General features: G+C 40.2%; 1 protein-coding gene across 11 annotated transcripts in view; it reads left to right on the top strand.

The window, feature by feature from the left end:
• ATXN2 (ataxin 2) overlaps window positions 1-21984 on the top strand; it is a 52962-nt gene that overhangs the window by 4328 nt on the left and 26650 nt on the right. For 6 of the 11 annotated variants that reach the window (XM_084491522.1, XM_084491517.1, XM_084491516.1 and 3 more), the window contains exons 2-11: window positions 2908-2944; window positions 4356-4415; window positions 5103-5174; window positions 5406-5556; window positions 12604-12728; window positions 13988-14079; window positions 16616-16813; window positions 17332-17510; window positions 19029-19238; window positions 21297-21479. In XM_084491522.1, coding sequence (XP_084347648.1) covers window positions 2908-2944; window positions 4356-4415; window positions 5103-5174; window positions 5406-5556; window positions 12604-12728; window positions 13988-14079; window positions 16616-16813; window positions 17332-17510; window positions 19029-19238; window positions 21297-21479 — 1307 coding nt within the window. Of the gene's footprint in view, window positions 1-2907; window positions 2945-4355; window positions 4416-5102; window positions 5175-5405; window positions 5557-9080; window positions 9382-12603; window positions 12729-13987; window positions 14080-16615; window positions 16814-17331; window positions 17511-19028; window positions 19239-21296; window positions 21480-21984 lie in introns of those variants that run through there. The other 5 variants (XM_084491519.1, XM_084491520.1, XM_084491514.1 and 2 more) reach the window with 5 other exon arrangements.

Here is a 21984-nt window from a genome sequence, read left to right as displayed (position 1 = left end):
TCTCTCCGTCGTCTCAGAGCGAAGATGCTGTTGGGAAGAAAGCTTCGCATCCTGGAAGGACTTGCGCTGCTTTTCACTTAACTGGAAAACAGAAATGCGTGACCTTGTTTTGCTTATACAAACGCTCGGCTCAGCATGTAAACATAGGACGGGAGGCGAGCGAGGGCTGTTGAGGAGCAGGGCAGTGAGGGTTCATAAAAACAGAAAAAAAAATCACAAGTTGCTTCCGGGGGAAAAAAAACCTTTATTGTGCAGCCTTTGAGATGAAGGCCTCGCGTAGACTTTCATTCGCAAGGTACAAGTACCAGCCTGCAGTGAGCTGGCTACCAAGATTAATTGCTTGGTCAAGTTACTTTGTCTGGTGCAGCACTTTGCTGCCTGGGTGACTTTCCTACCCTGAAGCACTGGACTGGGTTCCCCAGTTTGATTTGCCAGCTTGCTGTGCCTTCTCCAAGGCTTCCACTCGACCACATTTCTGCCATACAAAATGCATTTTTAATTCACCCCGCTCATTATAATCGAGATGTGGTTGTAGGTAGCAGTGCAAAATTGCTACTGACCCTTCTAATTTCTCCCACCCCCATTTTTCCTCTCCTGTTTTAAATTGTGGTGAGCTGCTTCTGGCAAAGACCGTCTGGTTTCTGCTTCGGTGAAGGCCCTGGCTTATTCTTCATTTGGCGTGTCAGAGATGCATCAAAAGGTAGTTTGAATTGAGCCTTCACCATTGGAAGGTGACCTGCAAGTCCAAGTCTTGCTTCTAGCAGAAGGCACGTGCCGGTATGATTGAGTTGTAAGGTTGGCAGGATTGTTTAAAGTCTTGGTGAACATCTTTAGGGGTTTCCATTCAACGGTTGTAGCTAGAAAACGAGGTCAGGTCTGCGAAGAGATCAGTCAGATCCGAGCAGTGCGTGCGATTTGTGCAACTGCCTCAACTCTTGCTCTGATGTGGAACCTGCAGCCTCTTGCCAGCGTGGATGAATGCAATCACATTGCTCCAGCTCACGGATCTGTGAGAGACAGAAGTGTGGAAGTGTGGTAGGAGATGGAAAATCCAGGATGCTTCAGGCTGAGCACTGAAACAGCGCTGTGAACCTGCTGACCAGCCTAGCAAGGCGGTTATTTCAGTTCTAAGCATGCTTGCTGGGGGAGTGCTTTCCATTTCGAAGGCACCAAGCTCTTGTTTTGGCCACTTCTACAGCTGATGTCAGAAGGGAGGTCTTCTCCAGTCCTTGAGGCCAACAGGAGGAACCGGGGACACCGTTCACTTCTCCATGTTCCTTGACAGGCGGCTTTGGTGAAGCTTTTCGTTGTGAATAAAAGGAAAAATGCGACCTGGCTTGTGCCTTTTTCGTCGGGGTCGTTTCACGTCTGGTGGGATGACTTTCCAAGAAGAGGATGGTTCATCTCAACATCAAATGGTTCATGTTCATCTTCAACCAGCAGGCGTGATCAAGGGCAGGAGCTGCTCCTCACCAGGGCAAACCCGAAGCTGTGACGCTACCTCCTAGGAAGTTCGGGTAGTTAAATAAAAGCTGTTTGCATTGGGATTTTTTGGTCAGCTTAGTGCTCCGCGAGTATTCTGCAAATGTCAGCTTGACACCTGAAGTCTGCCTTTATTACCAATCAGCAAATGTCATCAGCATGCGTGGTGCTGTTTCTGTTGCAGGAGGTTGTTTTCTTACACTGGTCAGCCGGTAGCTTGATGGGCTTCCATTTCTTCTTCCTTGTTAAGGACTTTCACGATTCTCTGATGGACCTGCTGATTTCTGCCAAATTTGCCTGATCTGGGAGAACCCTTTGGTTTCTTGACCAACTCATGAATCCCGTGTATCAGGGCGTGCTGTTTGGAGAGCAAGGTGGTGTTCAAGCACAGCCCAGTGTTTTCCAGAGCAGCTGAAGGTGTTTGGCATTCAGTTGGATTTAGGTTTCGGTGTTGTTTGGATGTTTTGAAACATGAACATGATTCTTTGGGCCTCTCTAATTAAATGGATGCGCATCCGTAAGATGGGTCTGGTTCAGAAATTGATTTTTTGAACTAAAACCCAAGACTTTGTTTTGCCTTACTTGCGTAACAGCGCGCGCTCCGAGTCGTCATCGTGATACAAATCTAAAGCCCTAAGAGAAACATTTCAGACTGGAACTTGCTGGTACAGGGAAGGCGCTTTGGAAGAAGGCACAGCGGTGATGTTGAAGCTGTATTTGGGGACCTGCTGGCTGCAGGGCCCCTCTTGGGGTGGCCTTGGCCGAGTTGGAGCTCGCAGGCTGTTCCACCACTCTTTGCAAGGTGTCAAGAGCTTACGGGTTGATTAAAAGCATCTCAAAGCGTTGAGGATGTCGCACATCCATTGAGTTGAACTGGAAGGAGCGGCTGGTTTTTAGGGCTGGGGGACTGGTGGGCTAGCTGCTGGGGTCTCGCAGTGGCTGGCAGGTTTTGGGGTCGGGCTGCTTGGTCGGTGGCCCTCGGTCTGGGAGGCAGCGATGATGAGGTTGTAATCCCAAAGAAGTGACGGGGATGGAGCCCAAAAGTGCAAATGAGGTGGTTTTGCTTTAGCCTGCCAGCAAGCTTTGGAATTCGTTTCAGCTACGGGATTGTGCTTGAGAGAGAATATTTGTGGAGTTTTGTAATGAGACAGTGTTAGCATTTTCTTTGTTTTCTCCTTTAATTTTTTGTAGGTAACCCTCTTACCTAGTAACTGGCGGTGTTGCTTGTAGGTCAGTATTTGAAGGAGAAATGCTGTAGGCCCTGTAACTGCCACGTTTGGCTCTGGGGAAGCGCCGTTTTCCTTTGCTCCCATTCTCAACACTACGAAGTCAGGGTTTTGAATTCTCCTTTGCTACAAAATTGATGAATTTCAACAGTTCTTTTTTTTTTTTTTAATTGTATCTGATGTGTGTGTTTAATTTCAGAGGTCGCAGCAGTGGCAAAGGACCGCCTCAGCCTACGGTGAGTATTTTTCCCCCCTCGTTGTACCTCTTGTAGATACAACGAAACAACTCCTCTACCAGGAACTGGAGTAACAATGTGAAAATCGCAGATAGTGGAACATTCTCTCAAATTTTGGATACCTTGATGAATATTTTAGCCTGAGCTATGCTTTTTTAAAGATGTAACATCTTGCATTCATCTAAATCTCCTGAGAGGGCGAGGAGGGAAGGAACACTTAAACATTTGAACTATGTTAATATAAATCTCTATTTTCTTGCGATTATAGTTGTAAATATGTGGATACAATTTAACTTAGGACCAAATTGAAGAGCATTGCTTTATCTGAGAACTATCTAACATTGGCTTCTCCTTTAAACAGATGACTAAAGATAGCAAGGCAACATATTTAGTTAAATAAAAGCAGCAATTTTGTTTAGCTTTCCTATGAAATAGCAAACCCAGTGTTATTGTAGCTAACCCATTATTACCTGAGTGTGTAGCTTTAGTCGTTTCCAAGGCTCAATATAGTTGAAGGATACATGTGGCTTGACTTGTAAAGCATAATTTTATCAAAGCTAAAGATCTGGATCTCGATATAAAAAAATGGATCTTTGAACTGCACTTTGAACAAGACCGAGTGTTGAGCATAGGAGTGTCCTTAAACGCATACTGGATGTGTTGCTGGTTTAAAAAGCTCAAAATATGGTGGGATGCCTGCACGTTTCAGCATCTCTTGCTCGACAAGCATGAGGTTGATGGGGAGAGATGTAAGATGTTGCCAAAACACAGTCATCCCTACCACTTCACTTGTACATGTGCAAGTGCCTCGCTTGGCAGCCCGGGGATGCATGGTCAGGTCCCTGGGCTCAGAGCTTGGATTCTGAAACTGCAGAGAGTTCCTTTGGGCTGGTTTTATGACAGGCTTTGTAGCTCTTTGGCACTTTGTGATCTGATGACCTTAGCTTCTGTTAACGAATGTCATCAGGTCTGTTAGCTGGAGAGATGTAGCTCAGCAGGCCCCAGAGCACCTCTTTACTTCCCCATCAGTTGAGGCACCTTATCCTGTTGCTAGCTCTCAAACCAAAGAGGGATGATGGCCGGGCTCTCCAGTTAAGCTTCTCCGTGTGGGAGCTTCACCCAGCCAGTAAGGGGATTGACACCGAGTGACATTAGGGACCCTATAAAGTTCCTCTTGTTTGGGAGGGTGGGTGTTGAGATGTTTAATTGATCAGAGAAAGGTGTAAGAGTCCTCTGCTAATCTGGTGTGACTTCAGTTCAACGCGTGTTGGCCAAGTAAGGTCTTGGACCAGTGTGTTTCTAGGAGCTGGTGCGTATGGCTGAAAGCTGCCCTTGTTTTTGTAGCATTGGCTCCTCGAATTGTTATGAGTATTTCTCGTATGTTCATGACAACATCATTTTTATCTTTCAGATTTCGTTCGATGGCATCTATGCAAACATGAGAATGGTTCACATACTTACGTCAGTTGTTGTAAGTCTTCATTGGGAAGTAGGGTAAACAGTGTCTATAGTGACATAGAATTGTTAATATTACACTAATTGTAATATTATGGGGTGGATACAGCAGTATGCACCATGTTCCAAGGTTGGAATTTAAACAATCACAGTAATAACTTTGGTGTATATTTGGCTTGGAAAGCTACAAATTGTATTTGAACAGGTATGGCAAATTTCTTACGTTTACTGGTCATATTCTTAATTTTCTGTCTTCAGAGAGATTATGAATAAGTAATGAATTTATATAAGGGAAATCCCGACGTGCCAGAATTGGGTAATACAGACTGTCCCACAGCAGCTAGAATCTGGGATAAGACTTCATCCTTACTTGTACTCATGCGCAGATTTGGTTTTGCACAAAAACTTGTTTGCATGAGTAACCAATGAAGACTCTTGTGTGTACCAAAACTGCTTCTGTGATTTAAAGGAATTTAAAGGGATTTAAATCCCTTCTGAACAAATTGTGGTACATACCTAGCTGTTTGCATCTGCAGAACCAAAGAGGTGTATTAGTAAACAGGCAAATGTTGAATAAGTAGATTTGAATAAACTCTAAGCTGTATTTTTACACCTTATGTAAAGATACGTTTTTGAGAAAATTGTTCAAATGACATTTGTCAGGCTGGTAGAAAACTACATTTTCATCTTTCTTGCATTCTAGGGATCCAAATGTGAAGTACAGGTGAAAAATGGTGGTATATATGAAGGAGTTTTTAAAACTTACAGTCCTAAGGTAATTTTTACAGTTTTGACTCTCCCTCTTTTCTTTTTGAAGACTGAATAATCAACGCTTCATTAAATAGGAATACTTATTATCAATTATTTTGACCGTTGATGTCTAAGTTTACACAAGCAGATTCATTTCTGCAAACTGTTGTAAATGTCTGCTTTTTCCACTTCTGTGAAGTTACCTGGTAGCTTACTGTGCATTAAATTTAGGATATTCTTTATATATCTCTCATAGTGTGATTTAGTGCTCGATGCTGCTCATCGGAAAACAGCAGAATCCAGTTTGGGGCCAAAACGTGAAGACATACTAGAGAGTATCTTATTCAAGTCTTCAGATTTTGTTATGGTGCATTTTAAGGATATGGATACCAATTATGCCAGAAGAGGTATACTTTTTCTTAAGGTTCTTAACATTGTCTATACCAAAGTTTGTTTTTGTTTTAAATGTTTTTCTTATCTTGATATGTCATGGAGTGAAAGTGCACATTTGTATGTTTTCAGGTTGATCGACAGTTGTCACTGGGAGCTAAGTGTTTATCATAACACCCGTGCTTTATTCCCATGTAGCAGTAATTAGGTATAGGAATTTGTGGACATCTAAAGAGAGATTTTCACTCCTTTCACCTTGTGTTCGTACATGCGTATGTTCTTGCCTGACTTATGGCTGAAGGTTAAGACTCTTGTTTCAAGGAATTTGCTTTACCTAGAAGAAGATGCATAATATCAGAGCAACGGTGCCATTTAAATGCAGATAAGTTGCAGGTTCCGGATGGGACTTTGAATTTGAATTACACCAGAGCCGTTTTATAATGGATCTGCTATGACCATAGAATCACTTTAATGTAAATGCAAACTGGGCTCTCTATTACCCAATTTTTATAGATTTTTTAGTAAACAGAATGAAAAATACACTGCTCTTCTAGGAATAATTACTCAATGGAGGTTTTCTAGAAGAAAACAATTGCTCTGGGTTGAACAGTCACTCAGTTTGCATTATTAGGTGGAATGCCTTTGCATCTAAATCTCTTAAGTAGTCGGAGAGGAGAGCTGACATAAAACTGTAGAGACAGAGCAAGATAAACTAGAAGGCTGCAAAACTTGATAACTCGTAGTGGGTAAATTAATCTGCTTTCCATTTTGCCTCAAAACCGTATTATCTTGGAACCACACTTGGAAGTATAAGTCAATCTCTGATCACACCTGCAAATTAGAGCAAAGAAGGGCTTTCTGCTTCTTGGGAAGTTAAGTAAGCAAGGATTCAGAAGAATGGAAGTATACAAACATGCATGCAGGAATGGTGGGCCTTTTCTTATAAAGAAACCCAAACCTTCATGGCACAGAGTCAGATAAGCTTGTGTGATCTGCATTAAAGACTGGATCTGAGCTTCTAGGTAAGGAGATGGCGTTCCCTGCTGCATTCGTGTTGGGAATGGTTACTGCCTGGTGCCCAGATCCATTTGACAGTGTTGCACTTTGTATAGAACAAAGGCTGTTAGCTTCCATAGATCTGGGAATAAATATTTTAACATTTCTTAGCCATTGATGTCTTGTCTGTTTCCCAGACAAGTTAGTGTATAGTTTGGACATACTTGGTGAAAATGTAGCTTGCTCTCACTTCTTAAAAAATGTAGTCAAGCAAAGGGGCACTCCACAAGCACTCGGTTGCCATAGGAAAGGCTTACTGGGGTAGGGTTTGTTGGGGGTGTGGGTATTTGTGTTGTTTCTTCCCCCCTTACACTTAGACACATGGTAGACCGTTGAGGAGGCCTTGAAGTAAACTTGCTGCAAAAAAAAAATACTGGTTTTGTAAATTTTAGTGTATCCTGTTCCTCTGGTTGAGTATCATATCTTGAGTTCTGTGAATTTTTATGCTGGCATTTGCTTCTCTGCTGAGCTGGAGGAGTGCAGACAAGTGGTGCTCCTGACTCTTGGGTCTTCTGAGTTACCCTCAGACCTGAATAGCAGAGATGTTCATCTGTCTCTGCCTTTTTGTCAAAGACTGGAAGAGTAGCGGTAGAGAGTAGTGGGTAGGGAGAAAGCAAATGGGATGGATTCGCCTTTCAGAAGGAGTGGAAAATACAGTTATCTCCGAAAGAACCATCTGCAATGGTCTGCCAAGCACCTTTCATTGCTATCTTACTTGTGCAGCTTTGGAGCAGTGAGCTGATAATTCATCCTGCAGCTACATCAGGAGAGTGAGGGCAGGGAAGGTAATGGCCGTATAAGCTTGAGGTGGGTGAAACTGCTCTGCTTGGAAGCAGCAGTCTTAGATTTGCTTATGCCAGGCGTGACATTGCACCTTCAGATGGATCAGTGGAGAAAGTGTGCTGTAGTAATTGGAAGGGTTGGGAGAAAAAAAAAGCAGGTCTGCATGGATAGGAACTTTCTGACAGCTTATGCTTAAAAATAAATACAAAAGCTGTCCCTACTACCTAGGCCCTTAATTTGCAACTGTCTGTCTTGTCTAGACCTTTGTGCTCAAGTAGCTTTCTGCAAGGCTTCAAAAGGGGTCATCTGAGGGACCCTCGCTGTGCTGTTAGGGCTTTCTGCAGTAACAGCAGGCTGATGAAGGAAGCATGCATCGGGAAGCTCAGGTGAAAGTGCATAATGTCCATCTTCCCCCCTCAGACTATTCTGTCTGCCTGGAAGGAGAGACAGGCAGGTTCTGCATGTGCCAGTGGGAATCATCAGCTGAAAATCTACCCCGGTGTGCCAGCTGACAGCCTTGGCAGGATATTAACACCTAACATCTCTGCTTTGCCTTCTGAAGGGAAGGTGAAGCGCTTGGATTTAGTAGTTGCCCGATGACTAGGGCTGCATGATTGGAAGCAGAGGGTATGTTTCCCCAAGGTTCTGCAGAATGAGCTTTCATTTTCTGGAGTCCTAAGCACCAATCAGGCCGCTGTGCTAGTTTCCATATGATTCAAATTTGACTAAGGCTTGAGTTGTCTTCTTGGCTCCTCTTTAAAGAGGAGACAATTCAAGATCATAACTACTGTTGAAGTAATAGGCTTCTCCAATGTTTTTATTGGTTTTTGGCACGGTTGCTGCACTCTGAGAAAAATATTACAAATCCAATGAAAAAAGGCAAGAGAGAATTGCCTATTTAAGTTTTTCCTTGAATTAGCACTGAAAGTGGCATCTTTCCAGAGAAAGCCTTGCAAGGGGAATAGCAGTAGGCATATTGGGAACAAAGGAAGGAAATGTTGGTCTGCAGAGCTGGTGGTAACTGGTTTCTATGTTTTAAATCAGTAGCGAGTAGTTTCAACAGTAAACTCTTGGCTGTTCTGTAACATTTAGGCTGAAACCTCAGTTTACTTTGAGCCATACTAAACTCGATCAAAGTTTGCTGTGCGCCGTGAACACCTCTGGCACCTAATGCAGCCTGGCTTAATAGCTTCTGAACTGCAGAGCTGCGCTTAAATGCATGTTTGTGCTCTTCACCATTAGTAGCGCAAAACATGTTTGAGAAAACAAGCTTTTTAAAGGCTGAAATTAATCAAACCTGGACTCTTAATTGCTCTATTCTGGCAGTCCTTTCTTGAAGTCATTTAATAGCACATACTTGAAGAATGTGCCCAAGCTGAGTTTTTCTTAGAATGTGTATATTTAATTCGCTTTTGCTTAATGTAATTTCTCTTGCGTAAAATTGTCTTTGGGATTTTTTTTTTCCAGTTAGCAGGCTTTGAAACAAGAAGTGAGGTCTCAATATATCAAGCTCCTTTGCTCAGGAGACTTCATGTTAAGCAGGTACAGAGGCAGTGGGGGCTAGCTGAGCGTTAAAGCTCAAGCTTTTTGTACGACCACTTTTCACTTGACCTTTGATTTGAGTTTTACCATGTATAAAAGGAATTGAGTAAAAATTTGGCCATCTCAAGGTGTCACGTGGATTGCTCCTTCAGCAGTTCAGAGATAAGAGGCACCTGATAAGGAAGAGGGAGGGCGAGCCTGTGCAGTCGGTGTCTTGTCTGCTAGTGCTCTGCCAGTTGGTGCCTGTAGCAGCAGTTTGTTTCAGTCTTTACTTTCTTAACAATCTTAAAAGCAGTGTTTTTGTTTTGGAAGCACTGATAGGAAGAATTTTTGCGTGTTCTCAATTTTGTTGCTCATCAGCTTTGTTAATGTCTTGTTTGACTTGCCATGTTTATAATCTTGGTGTTCCTGTGTGTCTGGCTGGCTGTTTGTTCCAGGAAAACAGCGACCTGTGCCTTGAGGTACCTTTCTGCTACACTTACACTTTGTCTGGGTGCTCATGAGACTGTGTTGTGTGACTAGAAATCTGCCTTTGTAGCTTGAATTTTTCCTAACTCTAGACGTTTTTGGGTTGTAGAGCTTAAGCCGATGTCGCAGTCTCACTTGTGACTTAAAATGAAAAAGAAAGAAGAGCAGAGAAGCTTCCTGTGCCCAGTGACATGCTGGATTCTGCTGGGAAACTTAGCATGGGCTCTACAGTTTTTACTCAGACCTGTAACCTTCACTAGATAGGGGAGTTTGTGTTCTGACTTGTCCCCCCACTTCATCTGTATCGTAATTTTTGACAGCACTCTGCTGAGTTTTTTTAATGTGGCTTTTTAAATAGGAAAATTGGTGGGTTGAATATGTGAAGCTTATTAAGCTAGTATTTTATTTTGAGTATCCTAAATGTTGTCATTGCATATGGAGGTTTTTTGTCTGAAGTTATGTAAAAGAAACGAAGGAAACACCCTTCTAAAATACAGCAGATGACCTCCATCAGGTGCTGTCGTCCATCCTCATACCTCATGTTTATCCAGTCTCATCGGAGAAGACTTCCCTGTGCCCCCAGTGAAGTAAATTTCGTTACTTAAGTGACTTGAGCAACCTCCAACTTGCATTTGGTGTCAAATACCTGATCTGAGGGGATCAAGCATGAAACACCAAATTAATGGGATTGGGCACGGGAACAGCACTGGCCTGTCTAGATCAGGGCTGTGGTAGCTACAGGGGATTGTTAAGGTAAACAGTTTCACATAGAAGCTCCTTACTTTCGCTTTCCTTTTGAACATGCTCTCGTTACTCCCTAACTGTGGACTTAGCACTTTGTTAGGTAGTTTCGGTTCACATTTAAGCATATACACTGTTTTTACAGCATATTTTAACATCTATTTGTATGAAGGGAAACTGAGAGAGGTTTTCTTTCCAGCTGGTATACCTTAGAGATCTGGAGGCTGTTTGGAGGGTTTGTAGTGTAGCACAGCAGGGAAACACAAGGGGTTGTGAGCAGTGGGAATGTTGCTGAAGTTTTATTATGGAAATGATCTTTGCAAGGTGGGAGATGTATTACCAGTGTGCATATGTCTGCTAGAGGGCCTGAAAGAGTTTAGCATTGCCTGAATTCAGCCATATAATGTGAAAAAAATCCACCTGTATTTATATCTGATGTCTTCCAATTTTTTCTCTCTCCATATCTGTTTGTAGTTCCTTCAGAAACAGGTAACTTTTTTGGCAGTCACTCTGTCTCTGCATCTTGCCTTTTCATAATGCTTCTGTTACCATAATATATAATGGAAACTTACTATCTTTGCTCGCACATTTATGGCACTATAAAACATGCATGTGTAACTTCACGGAATCATTTAGAATACCTTGCAGTTAGTCGATGACTTCTGTTCTCACCCTTGATTTTTTTTTACCTATTCTGAGCAGTTGAAAATGCAACGATTGAAATATTGCATCAGCACTAATAGTTAGCACAATGGTATAATGGCTCTGTTGCAGAACAGTTTACGAATAATCCTCGAATGTGCCTGCTGAAGGCATCAGGCTTAGTGAGAAGCTAAAATAATCTCACTTGAAGTGTTAACCTTCAACCGTGTAGGTAGTAGCGCAGCTTCAATGATGGCTCACCCAGTGATTGATGCAGGTTTTTGCAATTTCACACGAGCCCTAACAGTGGTTTGCCTCATTAGGTGGCCTTCTTTCATTTGGCTTTTTCTTATTTTACTGATTCTTTTGTATTTGACATGAATGTCTAGCTAATAAACTTCTTTCTTTTCATCCATCTTCTGTAATGTTTTGTCTCATATACGCTTATTAACAATGCTTAATTGCTTATCCATAGTTCCTTTGGTCTCCATGTATGAGTTGAGCGAGCATTTCATGAGATAGCTCTGTACATTGCTAGACAGACTAAGCACAGTTTTGATAGATCCTGCCAATATATGTGCATATTTTAACTGTGAAATTGGGGAAAACAGGAATAATGTGCCATGTTGACGGTCAACTAAAAAGAAATCATCAATGATTGTTTAAAATCTGTAACATTGATGACCAACAAATCGCTTCGCATGTTGTGAATTTTTTCATGATGGCTTTAAAATTCATTTCTCTTAGTGAGATTTCAGATCTTGCCTAAAGTTAATTTAAGCCATGCTCTTTCATATCTAGCACTGTCTGGTGGTTTGACCTCATCTTTTTTAAAGATCAGAAATGTTTGCTCCTTGTTTCTTTTTGTAGATGTTGAGATGATGATGAGAAAGATAATGAGAAATTCAGGACAAAACGCACTCTAAAAAGCTTGCTTATTTTATTTTTAAAAATTTAATTAAAAAAAAATTATTTCTGTTTAAGAAATTTAAGAATTTGCAGGCAGCTCTGCAATTTAGTGGCTTATAAAATACACAAACTTGGCTTCTTTGATGAATGGCTTTGTACATTTTTTTTTTTTAAGAGTACTTCAGTTTTTTAGTATTATTCCTTCAGCCATTTTCCTAGTCTGGTTTGAATGAAACACGAACAAATAAAAATAAAAGCTCAGGATCTTTTTATTCTTACTTCTCTGTTATGTCACACTGAATGGGTGTAGCAAGCTAATGGATAATTGAGATATACTGCAAAGGGAGTAAAAGTGTGTGCATGCATGCTGGTATGTTGAGGAATTGTGGAAACAGAAGAAGCTCAGGTATTCAAAGGGAAGCTTGTACTCTGCTTATTTGGAGAACGGGATTGAATGCATTCATGCTTTTTTGTTATTTGCATAATATGTTACTGTGTGGTTGTGGAGGCTTTTTTGAAAAGCATATTGTACAAGTCTTGCGTTTTCTGTAGGAATGGGGATCCTTGGGTAGTCCTGTTTTAGCAAAAAACATACACGTAGTTTGTGTAAAAGATTTTGAAATAATTGCAAGTAATTCCTGCTGTTCTTTGATGCTTTGTCTCATATTTGGAGTTGCAAAAAAATGCACCCTGTAAACAGATGTGTTTGAAGTCTGTCTGTACTTCCTAGTTACTCTTAAGTATGAAGTAGATAGCTCTCTAATGTAGTCCATGGAGTACAGCAACTACAAGTGAAGGTGAACAATGTTAATGTGCTTGTGAATCAGTCGTATTTGGTCGTTCCTCAAAATACTAGTGCATACAGTGTCTTCCTCTGCTTAACCAACTCGATTTCACCCCCATCCCTCCCCGCTCCCTTGTAGATGCTTTTACTGATTCAGCCATCAGTGCTAAAGTAAATGGTGAGCACAAAGAAAAGGATCTTGAACCATGGGATGGAGGAGAAAGCAGCGCTACTGAGGAGCTTGAGGCATTAGAGACGGATGTTGTAAGTACTGCTTTTTTATCAGTTATGACAGCCTCTAGAAAGCAAGCTAGTTCTCTGGACATGCATTGCAACATTCCTTAATTTTAATCTAATAATGAGCTTGTGGCTAAAAATGCTGGCCTACACAGGGGTACGTTCAGTCTTTGCTAGCAGCTGCCACAGTACTTTCTTACAATTTGAATAAGAATAGCTGGATTTCAAATGCCACTTTGGGCAAATATTGACAAATGGCAGCTGCTGTGGTAAGGGACATGTTTGACTCAAGGACTGGCTGAAAAAGGAGCTTTTATTAAGGACTCCAAATTCAGCAATGCACTGAAGTGACTTATGTTTAATCAGAGCATTCCTGTCTGACTGTCGTTGCATTTGTAAGTTATGGTGAAATTGTGCTTAGCTAACTGTCTCGGGGCTAACATGAAGGAAATTGATGGGAGTCTGACCCGTGACTTAATAAGCACAGATACAATCTTAGTAGATTATGAATTGTTAAATGAGGAGTATATTCTCAAATGAAGCTTCTTTATATATCATAGCAGTCAGCTTTTACTCAACCGTGCATTTTTTAGTAAGGTATTCAGACTGCAGTATGTTAAAGAAGAGAATCCAGTCATGTTACTGTGAGGTTATTAACTTCGTCTGGGTAGAACAGTTACCCTGTCAATTCCACTGTACGTACTGTACAGCTGAGATTTATTAGAATACTGAATACTGTCAGTGCTTTTATGAAACGTTCAAAACATTTAGCATTTGTGAAGGTTAAATTCTTGAGTGCCGTAATAGCGTACTTCATGAAGTGGGGGAAGTTGCCCTGATCAACAGGGGTCTTCTGCCTGTGGTGTGTATCTCAGCTAATTGCATTAATAGTGCTTTTTGAATAGTTTTAGCACTTGCTACAGTGAGGGACACTTCTACTGTTCAGAACTGTCAGGTTGTGCTTTCTGGAAAGGCATTGATGTGTGTATTACTTCTTAGCCACTGATCTTCTAGTACAGATTACTAGAAGCCAACCAACCACAAAAAGAAAAAAAGAAAAAAAAAAAAAAAGCAAAAAAGCAACCTGACTTTTTAGCCTAAAATACATGCATCTGATGAACAAAGATCCCTGAAATAAATTGTGGCTTTAGTAACTTCGTTATTCAGGCAGTGAATACACGAGCCCAGGAAAATGGGCAAAAGGTTTGACTTCTGCCATCAGCCCTTAGTTTGAAGGGAATGTATTTCCAGTGTCATTTTGAAAAACAAACATCATTTTCTTTTAGTCTAATGGATGGGATCCCAATGACATGTTTCGTTACAATGAAGAAAATTATGGTGTAATATCAACTTATGACAGCAGTTTATCTTCTTATACGTAAGTTTCAAAATATTTTGTTATTAGACTTTTATTTAATGTTCTCCCTGGTCTGACAAAACTTGTATTCTCAAGATAATTTCACATGCTTTCTAAGGTTGTGGAATCAAATAACTGAAAAAGTAATGAATGAATAGTGCTTAAGAAACCTTGCCAGATTTCTGTGAATAGTTAGATGTATTAATCGGTATATATTCCCTTAAATGGGCACAGCTCATTCCCATTGCAACATTTTCTGAATTTAGGCATGCAATTATGCTTATTTCTTACAAAAAAACTTTTACAAATAGGGTTGAAAATACCAAAACTGTGAAACTATGATCTGTCTTTGTGTAGCTGCTATTCCCATAGTTTGTGTTTAACCCAGCAGGGCAATTTGACTAAATCCTAATTTGATTGTGACAATTGATCATGTAGATACTGGAATCTTGAATACTTGATACTTTAAGGAGGCTTGTGAGCTGTGGTAACTTGTTTAGGAAGCATATAAACTGTGGTTTTAGTTACAATATAATAACCTGAATCTAGAAGAAGTGTACAGTCTGCTGCAGTTACTTTGGGAATGGATCCACACTGCCCTTAGTCTGCAGCTGTCGTGTTAACTGCAACTGCAAAACAAACCAGTTGCAGATGTTGAACAACCATCATGAAACGTTTTTAATGTTTGCCCTTTTTTTTCCCCCCAAAAATAATAAACTGGTTTTGAATGTTCAGGAATTGCAGTGATTTTTATGCGCTGTAGGATTGGAGTACTTGTCTACAAGTCTCCTGTTCAACAATTCGATTTTTACTATTTTGTTAAAGTAGATCTATAATATGATGATAAAGTCTTAATTGGCTTATATCTGAATCCTAGGGAAGCTATTGTTAGAGTGGTGAAGTATGCTAAAGTGCTCTTTATACTTTCGAACTTTAGTCTTCCGTCCATTTTATGGTTATTGATGGAAACAGATCAAAACCGTGAAGGTGGCTTTAAATCACTAGAGAGAAATTCCGTGCTGATCAGCTGCTGTATGGGCTTCTCTCATTACCAGGGTTTGAAACAATGCCATCTTGCCTATCCCCTTTGCTTCATCTTTAATTGCATTTTAGAAAATCACATTCTATAAAATGTGAAATTGTTTTTATGTTTAAGTTACCCATAATGCCACCACATACATCCCCTCCTTTTTTCAGTCTTAAAAACATCACTTTAAATGAAAGAACATGTGTTGGGTTTCTCCTTTCTTGTCCAGGTTTGTATGCACTATGTTCATGAATCTCTTGTTTGTCAGCCAAAGCTTCATGCTGAAGGGCAAGGATTTTATTTCATACTCTTACAGTTACCATTGATAATGCCAGTAGATGTCCCACCTGGCCAAAAGCATGTGTTTGGGGGGGAAAGCTTGTGGTACAGTAGCTGAGTGCCGGCTTGGAACTGGCAAACCCACTTGTTTTCCTAGTTCCACCTCCAACACTTGAGTAATCTTGCATATATTTTCACACTTGGTCTGTACCTCCAATTACTTCCTTTGTTCTTTTTTTGTATTATTCAAAATATGCGCAGCGGTGATTATCTAATACCAAGTATTACATTGTCAAAGCCTCAGCCGTGTTCCCTATATAGCTTATTCTAAAGTAAGGTCAGATGAAACAACTTCTAGAACTCAACATTTGAGTCAAAGGCAAAGAGCATAATAGTTTTGTAAAACCTGATGCTTGAACAAAAATTAGAACAGGTAAAAAAAAAACACAAACAAACAAAAAAACACACACAAAAAAAAACACAAGCAAACCCACAGATGGACAGAAGGAACTGCCAGCTACGATGTCCTTCTGTACTTAGTTATTTTAGTATTTCATTGCTAATGTATTGAGTTCTTACTTGATAGTTTTCCCAAGAGAGCTACATATGCGTCTTGCAATATGGTATTACCTAATAGCATAACACATGGGATGAATGGTTTTGAGGTTCTAGGACACGGCAAATGAGTCATGGGTTTCTGGTCCCATGCTCTGATGTATTGCATCTCTTCTGCAGTTATTCATAACAGGAAGAGCTGAGATTCTGCGGCTGTAATTATCAAAGGATTAAGTTTGTAACTCTTAATTTCAGTAGGACTGGGGACTCTTATGTCTATTGTGAATGTGTAAATGGCTAAAGAAATTCAAATTTGGTCTCTTGCATTCACTTCCTATCTAAACAATAGACTAGGGCTTTTTATTGCTAATGTACTCGACCGTGTTAAAAGTTGGAGCCTTTGCATAGCTTTAGGGACTGAGGAATCCACAAGTCGTACTGAAAAACTCTCCACCCTGGCCATAGCTCTCTGGGCAGGTAAATAACACAGAATTTGCACGTAGTGTCAGACCAATCCAGGAATTTTGTCACGCTTACACTAAAAAACCACAGCAATCTCCTGGCTTAAAAGCAGTTTGTGTTTTATTTATTTATTTATTTAAACATTACTTGGTTAGAATTAACATTGTAATTTTGTAGATTCTTTGTACTTTTGAATGCATTTCTGAGGTTCTTTTCCTTTCCATTGTCTTTTAGGGTGCCATTAGAAAGAGATAATTCAGAAGAGTTTTTAAAACGAGAAGCCAGAGCAACTCAATTAGCAGAGGAAATTGAATCAAGTGCCCAATACAAAGCTCGGGTTGCCTTGGAAAATGATGAAAGAACAGAAGAAGAAAAATATACTGCTGTTCAGAGAAATGCTAATGAACGAGAAGGGCATAGTGTGAACACTAGGTACTGGCATACACTATGAATAGTATTTTTATTTAAATGATGTACATATTTTGGTGAAGTAGCAATTTACTCATTGAAAATGTGCTTTTTCAGCAGGGCTGATTAGGTTAGGAATCTTGTGTAAACAATTGCGTGCTGTTTTTGGCACTCATGCTGACTTGTACACCTCTGCCTGGCCCTGTATTATCTGTAATGAAACAGACTTCTCCATTCTGATATTTCACTGTGGTGAATTCATACCAAATTACAGGAAAAGGCAGTGGTTTCAGCATGTCACGGAGAATTTTGGGCGTTAGTACTAAATCATTCACTGTCTGTGGGCTCATAGGAAGTGGAACGTGTGGTAAGTATCAAAGGGTAAATTCATGAGGTGATCATTAGGTCAACATCTGATTATAAATTAAATTTTCCTCGAGCTTGATTTAAGAAAGACGAAGTATCAATAGAACCCTTGAACAGGTACTTTTCATTATCTTCTAGTTCTTCCTCAACACTGATACAAATTTGCTCTGTTTCAGGGAAAATAAATATGTCCCACCTGGACAGAGAAACAGAGATGTCTTGTCTTGGGGAAGTGGAAGACAAAACTCACCAAGGATGGGCCAGTCTGGATCAGGCCCACCAATTTCACGGTCTGGATCCCATACTTCAGATTTCAGTCCTAACTCTGGAGCAGATCAAAGAGTGGTTAACGGAGGCAAGTATCTGAAGTCTAAATGAATGTGCCTTATAAAATGCAGTCATTTATTTAATTATGTTGAAACTGCATATGATGTGGTTTTAGGATGTTTATTTCATAAGCTGGGCTAGCATGCATCATTTAACACAGAGGTGGTGAGTTTCATTTGGGTTTAACTTAGTGACAACAAAACATTAATTTGACTGCACTGTGCGTAGCTTTGCAGAGCAGAAATGTCACTTGGTTTCTACCTTTGTCTCGGATGATGGTGCAGTCTGCAGTTTTAAAGATGAAAAATTGCTTTATGTATTTTTTTTTTTTTTTTACTACTGCTGAGCTCTGTCGAGGAATAGCAATACTGACATCTAGTGAAAGGGAGGTGGCAGCTGTACTGGAGGAAGTGTCAATCTTCCTTCCTGGAGCATGGATCAATTCAGCGTCCTATCAAAAAGAATAAAGCAACTTGCTGACTTCACCACAGCGTGGGTGGAGTAATCATTGATGGGAAAGTAAGAGAAGTTATTACAGGAAAAGTAATTGAGTCTCCTCTTCAGATAGCTATTTGAGTGTTTTCTGCTGTACACGTGGGTGATGTAAACAGGCATCGCTACGCACTGTATAGCAGAAGGTTCATAACCAAATACCATTCTTTGAGAGAAGGATTTTAGCAGTAGCCCATCCTGGAGGCATTATTTGTATAGGTGAATAATACTATTATACGAGATTGCTGTGATTTAAGATAAATAAATAATAAAAATACTCAAGTGCCTCTATCTGGAGGGGAGGTCTGAGAAATATTTGAAGGTAAGTGAAGCTTTCTTCTTACATACAGCCAGCTGTATAAAGGATGTACAACTGAGTCTTGCCCAAACAATGCTAAACATCGAAATTCGTTTGTAGTATTTGTGGTTTGTGCCATCCTATTACTTTGCCGAATCAACATCATATACTTAGCATACTCAAAATGGCTTGTGAATTAAATTTATTTTGAAAACAATGAACCCTATACCCTAGATTAGAATACTACATTAATACTGCAGATAACAGATAAAAGCATAAATGTCAAGATTCAGACACTGAACACCGCTGTTTTTTGTAAAGATACAGTTCCTAGAATTGATACTGCTCATCATTTGGTTTGAAAGTAGTAGTTTGTGCGTTCAATACTATATGTGAACCACTGTTTGAGAACCTCTGGTAGCTGTTTAAGGACCTTGTCAAGACTGATGCGTACTGTAGAACATATATATGACAGGCTAACAGATCAAACTTTACTGTCTATTCCTTAGTAGTATTTGTAGATCCTAATTAACCCTTTGGGGAGTTTATGACATTCAGATATTAAATTTGACTTGAAGCAGAGGAAATAACTTGAAAGAGACTTTTTATTGGTTGCAGAAATAAACTAATCTATCCCCAAAGGGTTAAACATGAAAAATCATTTTGTCATATTTTACTTTTTTTTTTCTGTTGACCTTTTTCCCCATAATTTTTCTTTAGTTTTTATACTTTCCTTCATATCATTTGTTCTGTCAGGTGTTCCCTGGCCATCGCCTTGCCCATCTCCTTCCTCTCGCCCACCTTCTCGCTACCAGTCAGGTCCCAACTCTCTTCCACCTCGGGCAGCCACCCCTACACGGCCGCCCTCCAGGCCCCCCTCGCGGCCCTCCAGGCCCCCGTCTCACCCCTCTGCTCATGGTTCTCCAGCTCCTGTCTCTACTATGCCTAAACGCATGTCTTCAGAAGGTACAATACCACAATTTGTTCATGTTTTTGTTTGTCTTTGTTTAACTCCTTTGTGAGTTTAATTACAAAATTGTTTTTCCTCTTCATTACTTAACCTATAATTTGTGTTTAACTTTAGTTTATCAGACTATTTCTATTAACCTTTTTATTTGAAGAACTTTACAAAAACAAAATAAAGCTGTGAAATTTCCCAAATTGGTATGAAATAAACTCAGCTTTGTAAACGCTGCTCAGTGTCTTAACTTAACCAACAGCAACATGCAGGACCTATTAATTTTGGAGGGCATTTTTAGGAATATAAATTTATATAAAACCTCAAAAAAAAAAAAAAGTTAATACAGATGTTTCACAAAAAAGCAGTCTCAAATCTAACTAAAATTCTCCAATTAACTTCTGTTAAACAAAAAGGCAAAAAAAAAAAAAGCTGTATTTAAAGAAGTGCACTGTGGAATGGGATAGGATAAGCTACTTTGAAGGTGAATCTGTAGAAAACTTTAAGTCTCCATTTGCATTGAGGCAGAGCAATAAGTTAGCTCCCTGGTAGTCAGTAATATGCAGAGGAAGTTTGACTCATGAGTCTTGGACAATTGCATGCAGAAATATCTCAACTAAATTAATATGTACTCTGAAGGTTCAGTAACATATTTTTGTTTTAAGTGCACTCAAAAACTAGCCTGCACAGCACAGTCTAGCAATCCTGGAAAAATGTAAACTGATTATCCTAAGCTCACTGGAAATGTGCACGCTCTCTGCTGTAGCAGGCTCTGCTGGAGCCAGGAGAGAGCCCGGTCATCCTGCTGATCGAGTCAGTAACGCTGTTCTGCAGCTTGCCTGATAAATGGTCGAGATGGCCCTTGGCTAACAGTAGACATGTCTGTACGGTGTTCTACTGTCAATTAAATTTATCAATGTGAGATTTTTAAAATTTAAGATCCTAAGAATCCACATGCTAAAAAAATGACTGCATTTGCACTTGTGATTGATTTGTCAGGCATGCAGTGAACTGCTTGCTGCAACGTTTAACTTCTAGCACAAGAAGAGGATTGCTGGACAGTGTGTATTCTTTAAAATACTTGCCTGTATGCAATTCGGATTGAAGTGTGCTTTAGATTTATGGTTAAAATAGAGGCTGACATTTAAAGATTTATATAACCGGAAGAGGTACTGGATATTTTTGAACCTTACATGAAACCAGAAAGCCACTACCTGAACTTCTGTCTGTTACTGACCTACATTAAAAATGAACTGCAATCAGCTAGGCTGTTCTATGCTCATACACAGTTTTTCCTTTTGAGATATCAGCATTTGAGTCTGATTTTGTTGTAAAGAAAATGTTTGTTAGGATGTAGAAACTGTATTGCTGCCTGGATTTGAGCGTAACTATTCTGTGGCAGCTGTATAAACTGTTCAGAATTACTGTTCACTTCCAGCTTCAGCTTCTGATGTTAAACATGCATGACTGGAACCTTGGGATAACAATAACTTGTTTAGTTGTAATTTTGCTGACTTGTTAATGAATTGTGACCTGCTGCAGGCAATTTAGCCTCTGTGCAGAATGCTGTGCTGAAATTCCCCAAGAGAATTGGTCAGTCAGTGGTGACTACCCTGTAAATAATCGTTTGGTATCACTGACCACCTAAAAAAGTGATGCAATCCTTTTTTTCTTGAAAACGTTTGATAGCCCAGAAGTGTGCTTATCTAGAGGGAGCTGGGCCACTAACTTTTTGACTTGTCCTGCAGTAAGCAGTGTTGGATATTTGGATTCAACTTCTTTAAATCCACGCTGTTTCAATTCTGATAAAGCTTCTAAATATCAATGAACATGAGCTCACGTAGCAAGGTGAAGAGTATGCTGGTAGTCTGGCTGGACCGATGGCGTGGCCTTTTTAGTCTCACAGATCCCTGGTTCTAGTCAATGTCTGTAATTTGCTTGACCGTATTACTGCATTATTGAGAATTACCAGATGAAAGCCAATTTTAAAAACAGATAGCATGTTTGGGTATGCTTTGTGACGGATGTTAAGTACTTATTGTGTGGGGTTGTTTTCTTTTTCTCAGGGCCTCCACGGATGTCTCCTAAGGCACAACGGCACCCTCGAGGTCACAGAGTCTCTACTGGTAGGGGTACAATTTCAAGTGGCTTAGAATTTGTATCTCATAATGCACCAGGGGAAGCATCTACTACTGCAGTGGCACGAGGCAGCCCTTCAGGTGGGACGTGGTCATCAGTTGTCAGTGGGGGTAGGTAAAGCTTGGCTTATTGCAGATGGCTTGCCAGGGATACTTTAGAGTGTTAATGCTAAGCAGAATATTGTGTTCCTAGACAATTCAGGCTCCGAATACACTGGTCTGCTAACTTAGCTCGCTTAGATGAAGTGGGAGAAGGATGTTACCAGGTAGCTTAGTAAAACAGCTGGTGAGTCAGTCCTTAAAGTGCAATACGGTCTGAATTGCAGAGAGGGTAAGTCAGTTGGTGCATGAAAGGAAGGAAGAATGTAGGAATGAGTTGTTGAAAGAAATAATCTTCAGGAAAGTCACTGAAGGAGACAAAGTTATTTTCCACTGCATCACTGAAGTTGATTAGTGGCAATGTAACTGGATTTTTATGGTTTACAAATGAATGAGGTGCTTGTATAGAGGAAGGTTGGCATCACAAGAAAAAGATGAAATGATAAGTGAAGTTGGATGTACTTTCTTTAAAAATGATGAAGGTTCTAAGTGGTTGTTCTGTGTTTGTCATAAGTAC

Source organism: Aythya ferina (genome assembly GCF_964211825.1).
Source record: "Aythya ferina genome assembly, chromosome: 17".
In the NCBI taxonomy this organism is placed as follows: Eukaryota; Metazoa; Chordata; class Aves; order Anseriformes; family Anatidae; genus Aythya; species Aythya ferina.
The sequence above is the reverse complement of the archived record's forward strand: the minus strand, read 5'-3'. Positions and strand labels throughout refer to the sequence as shown.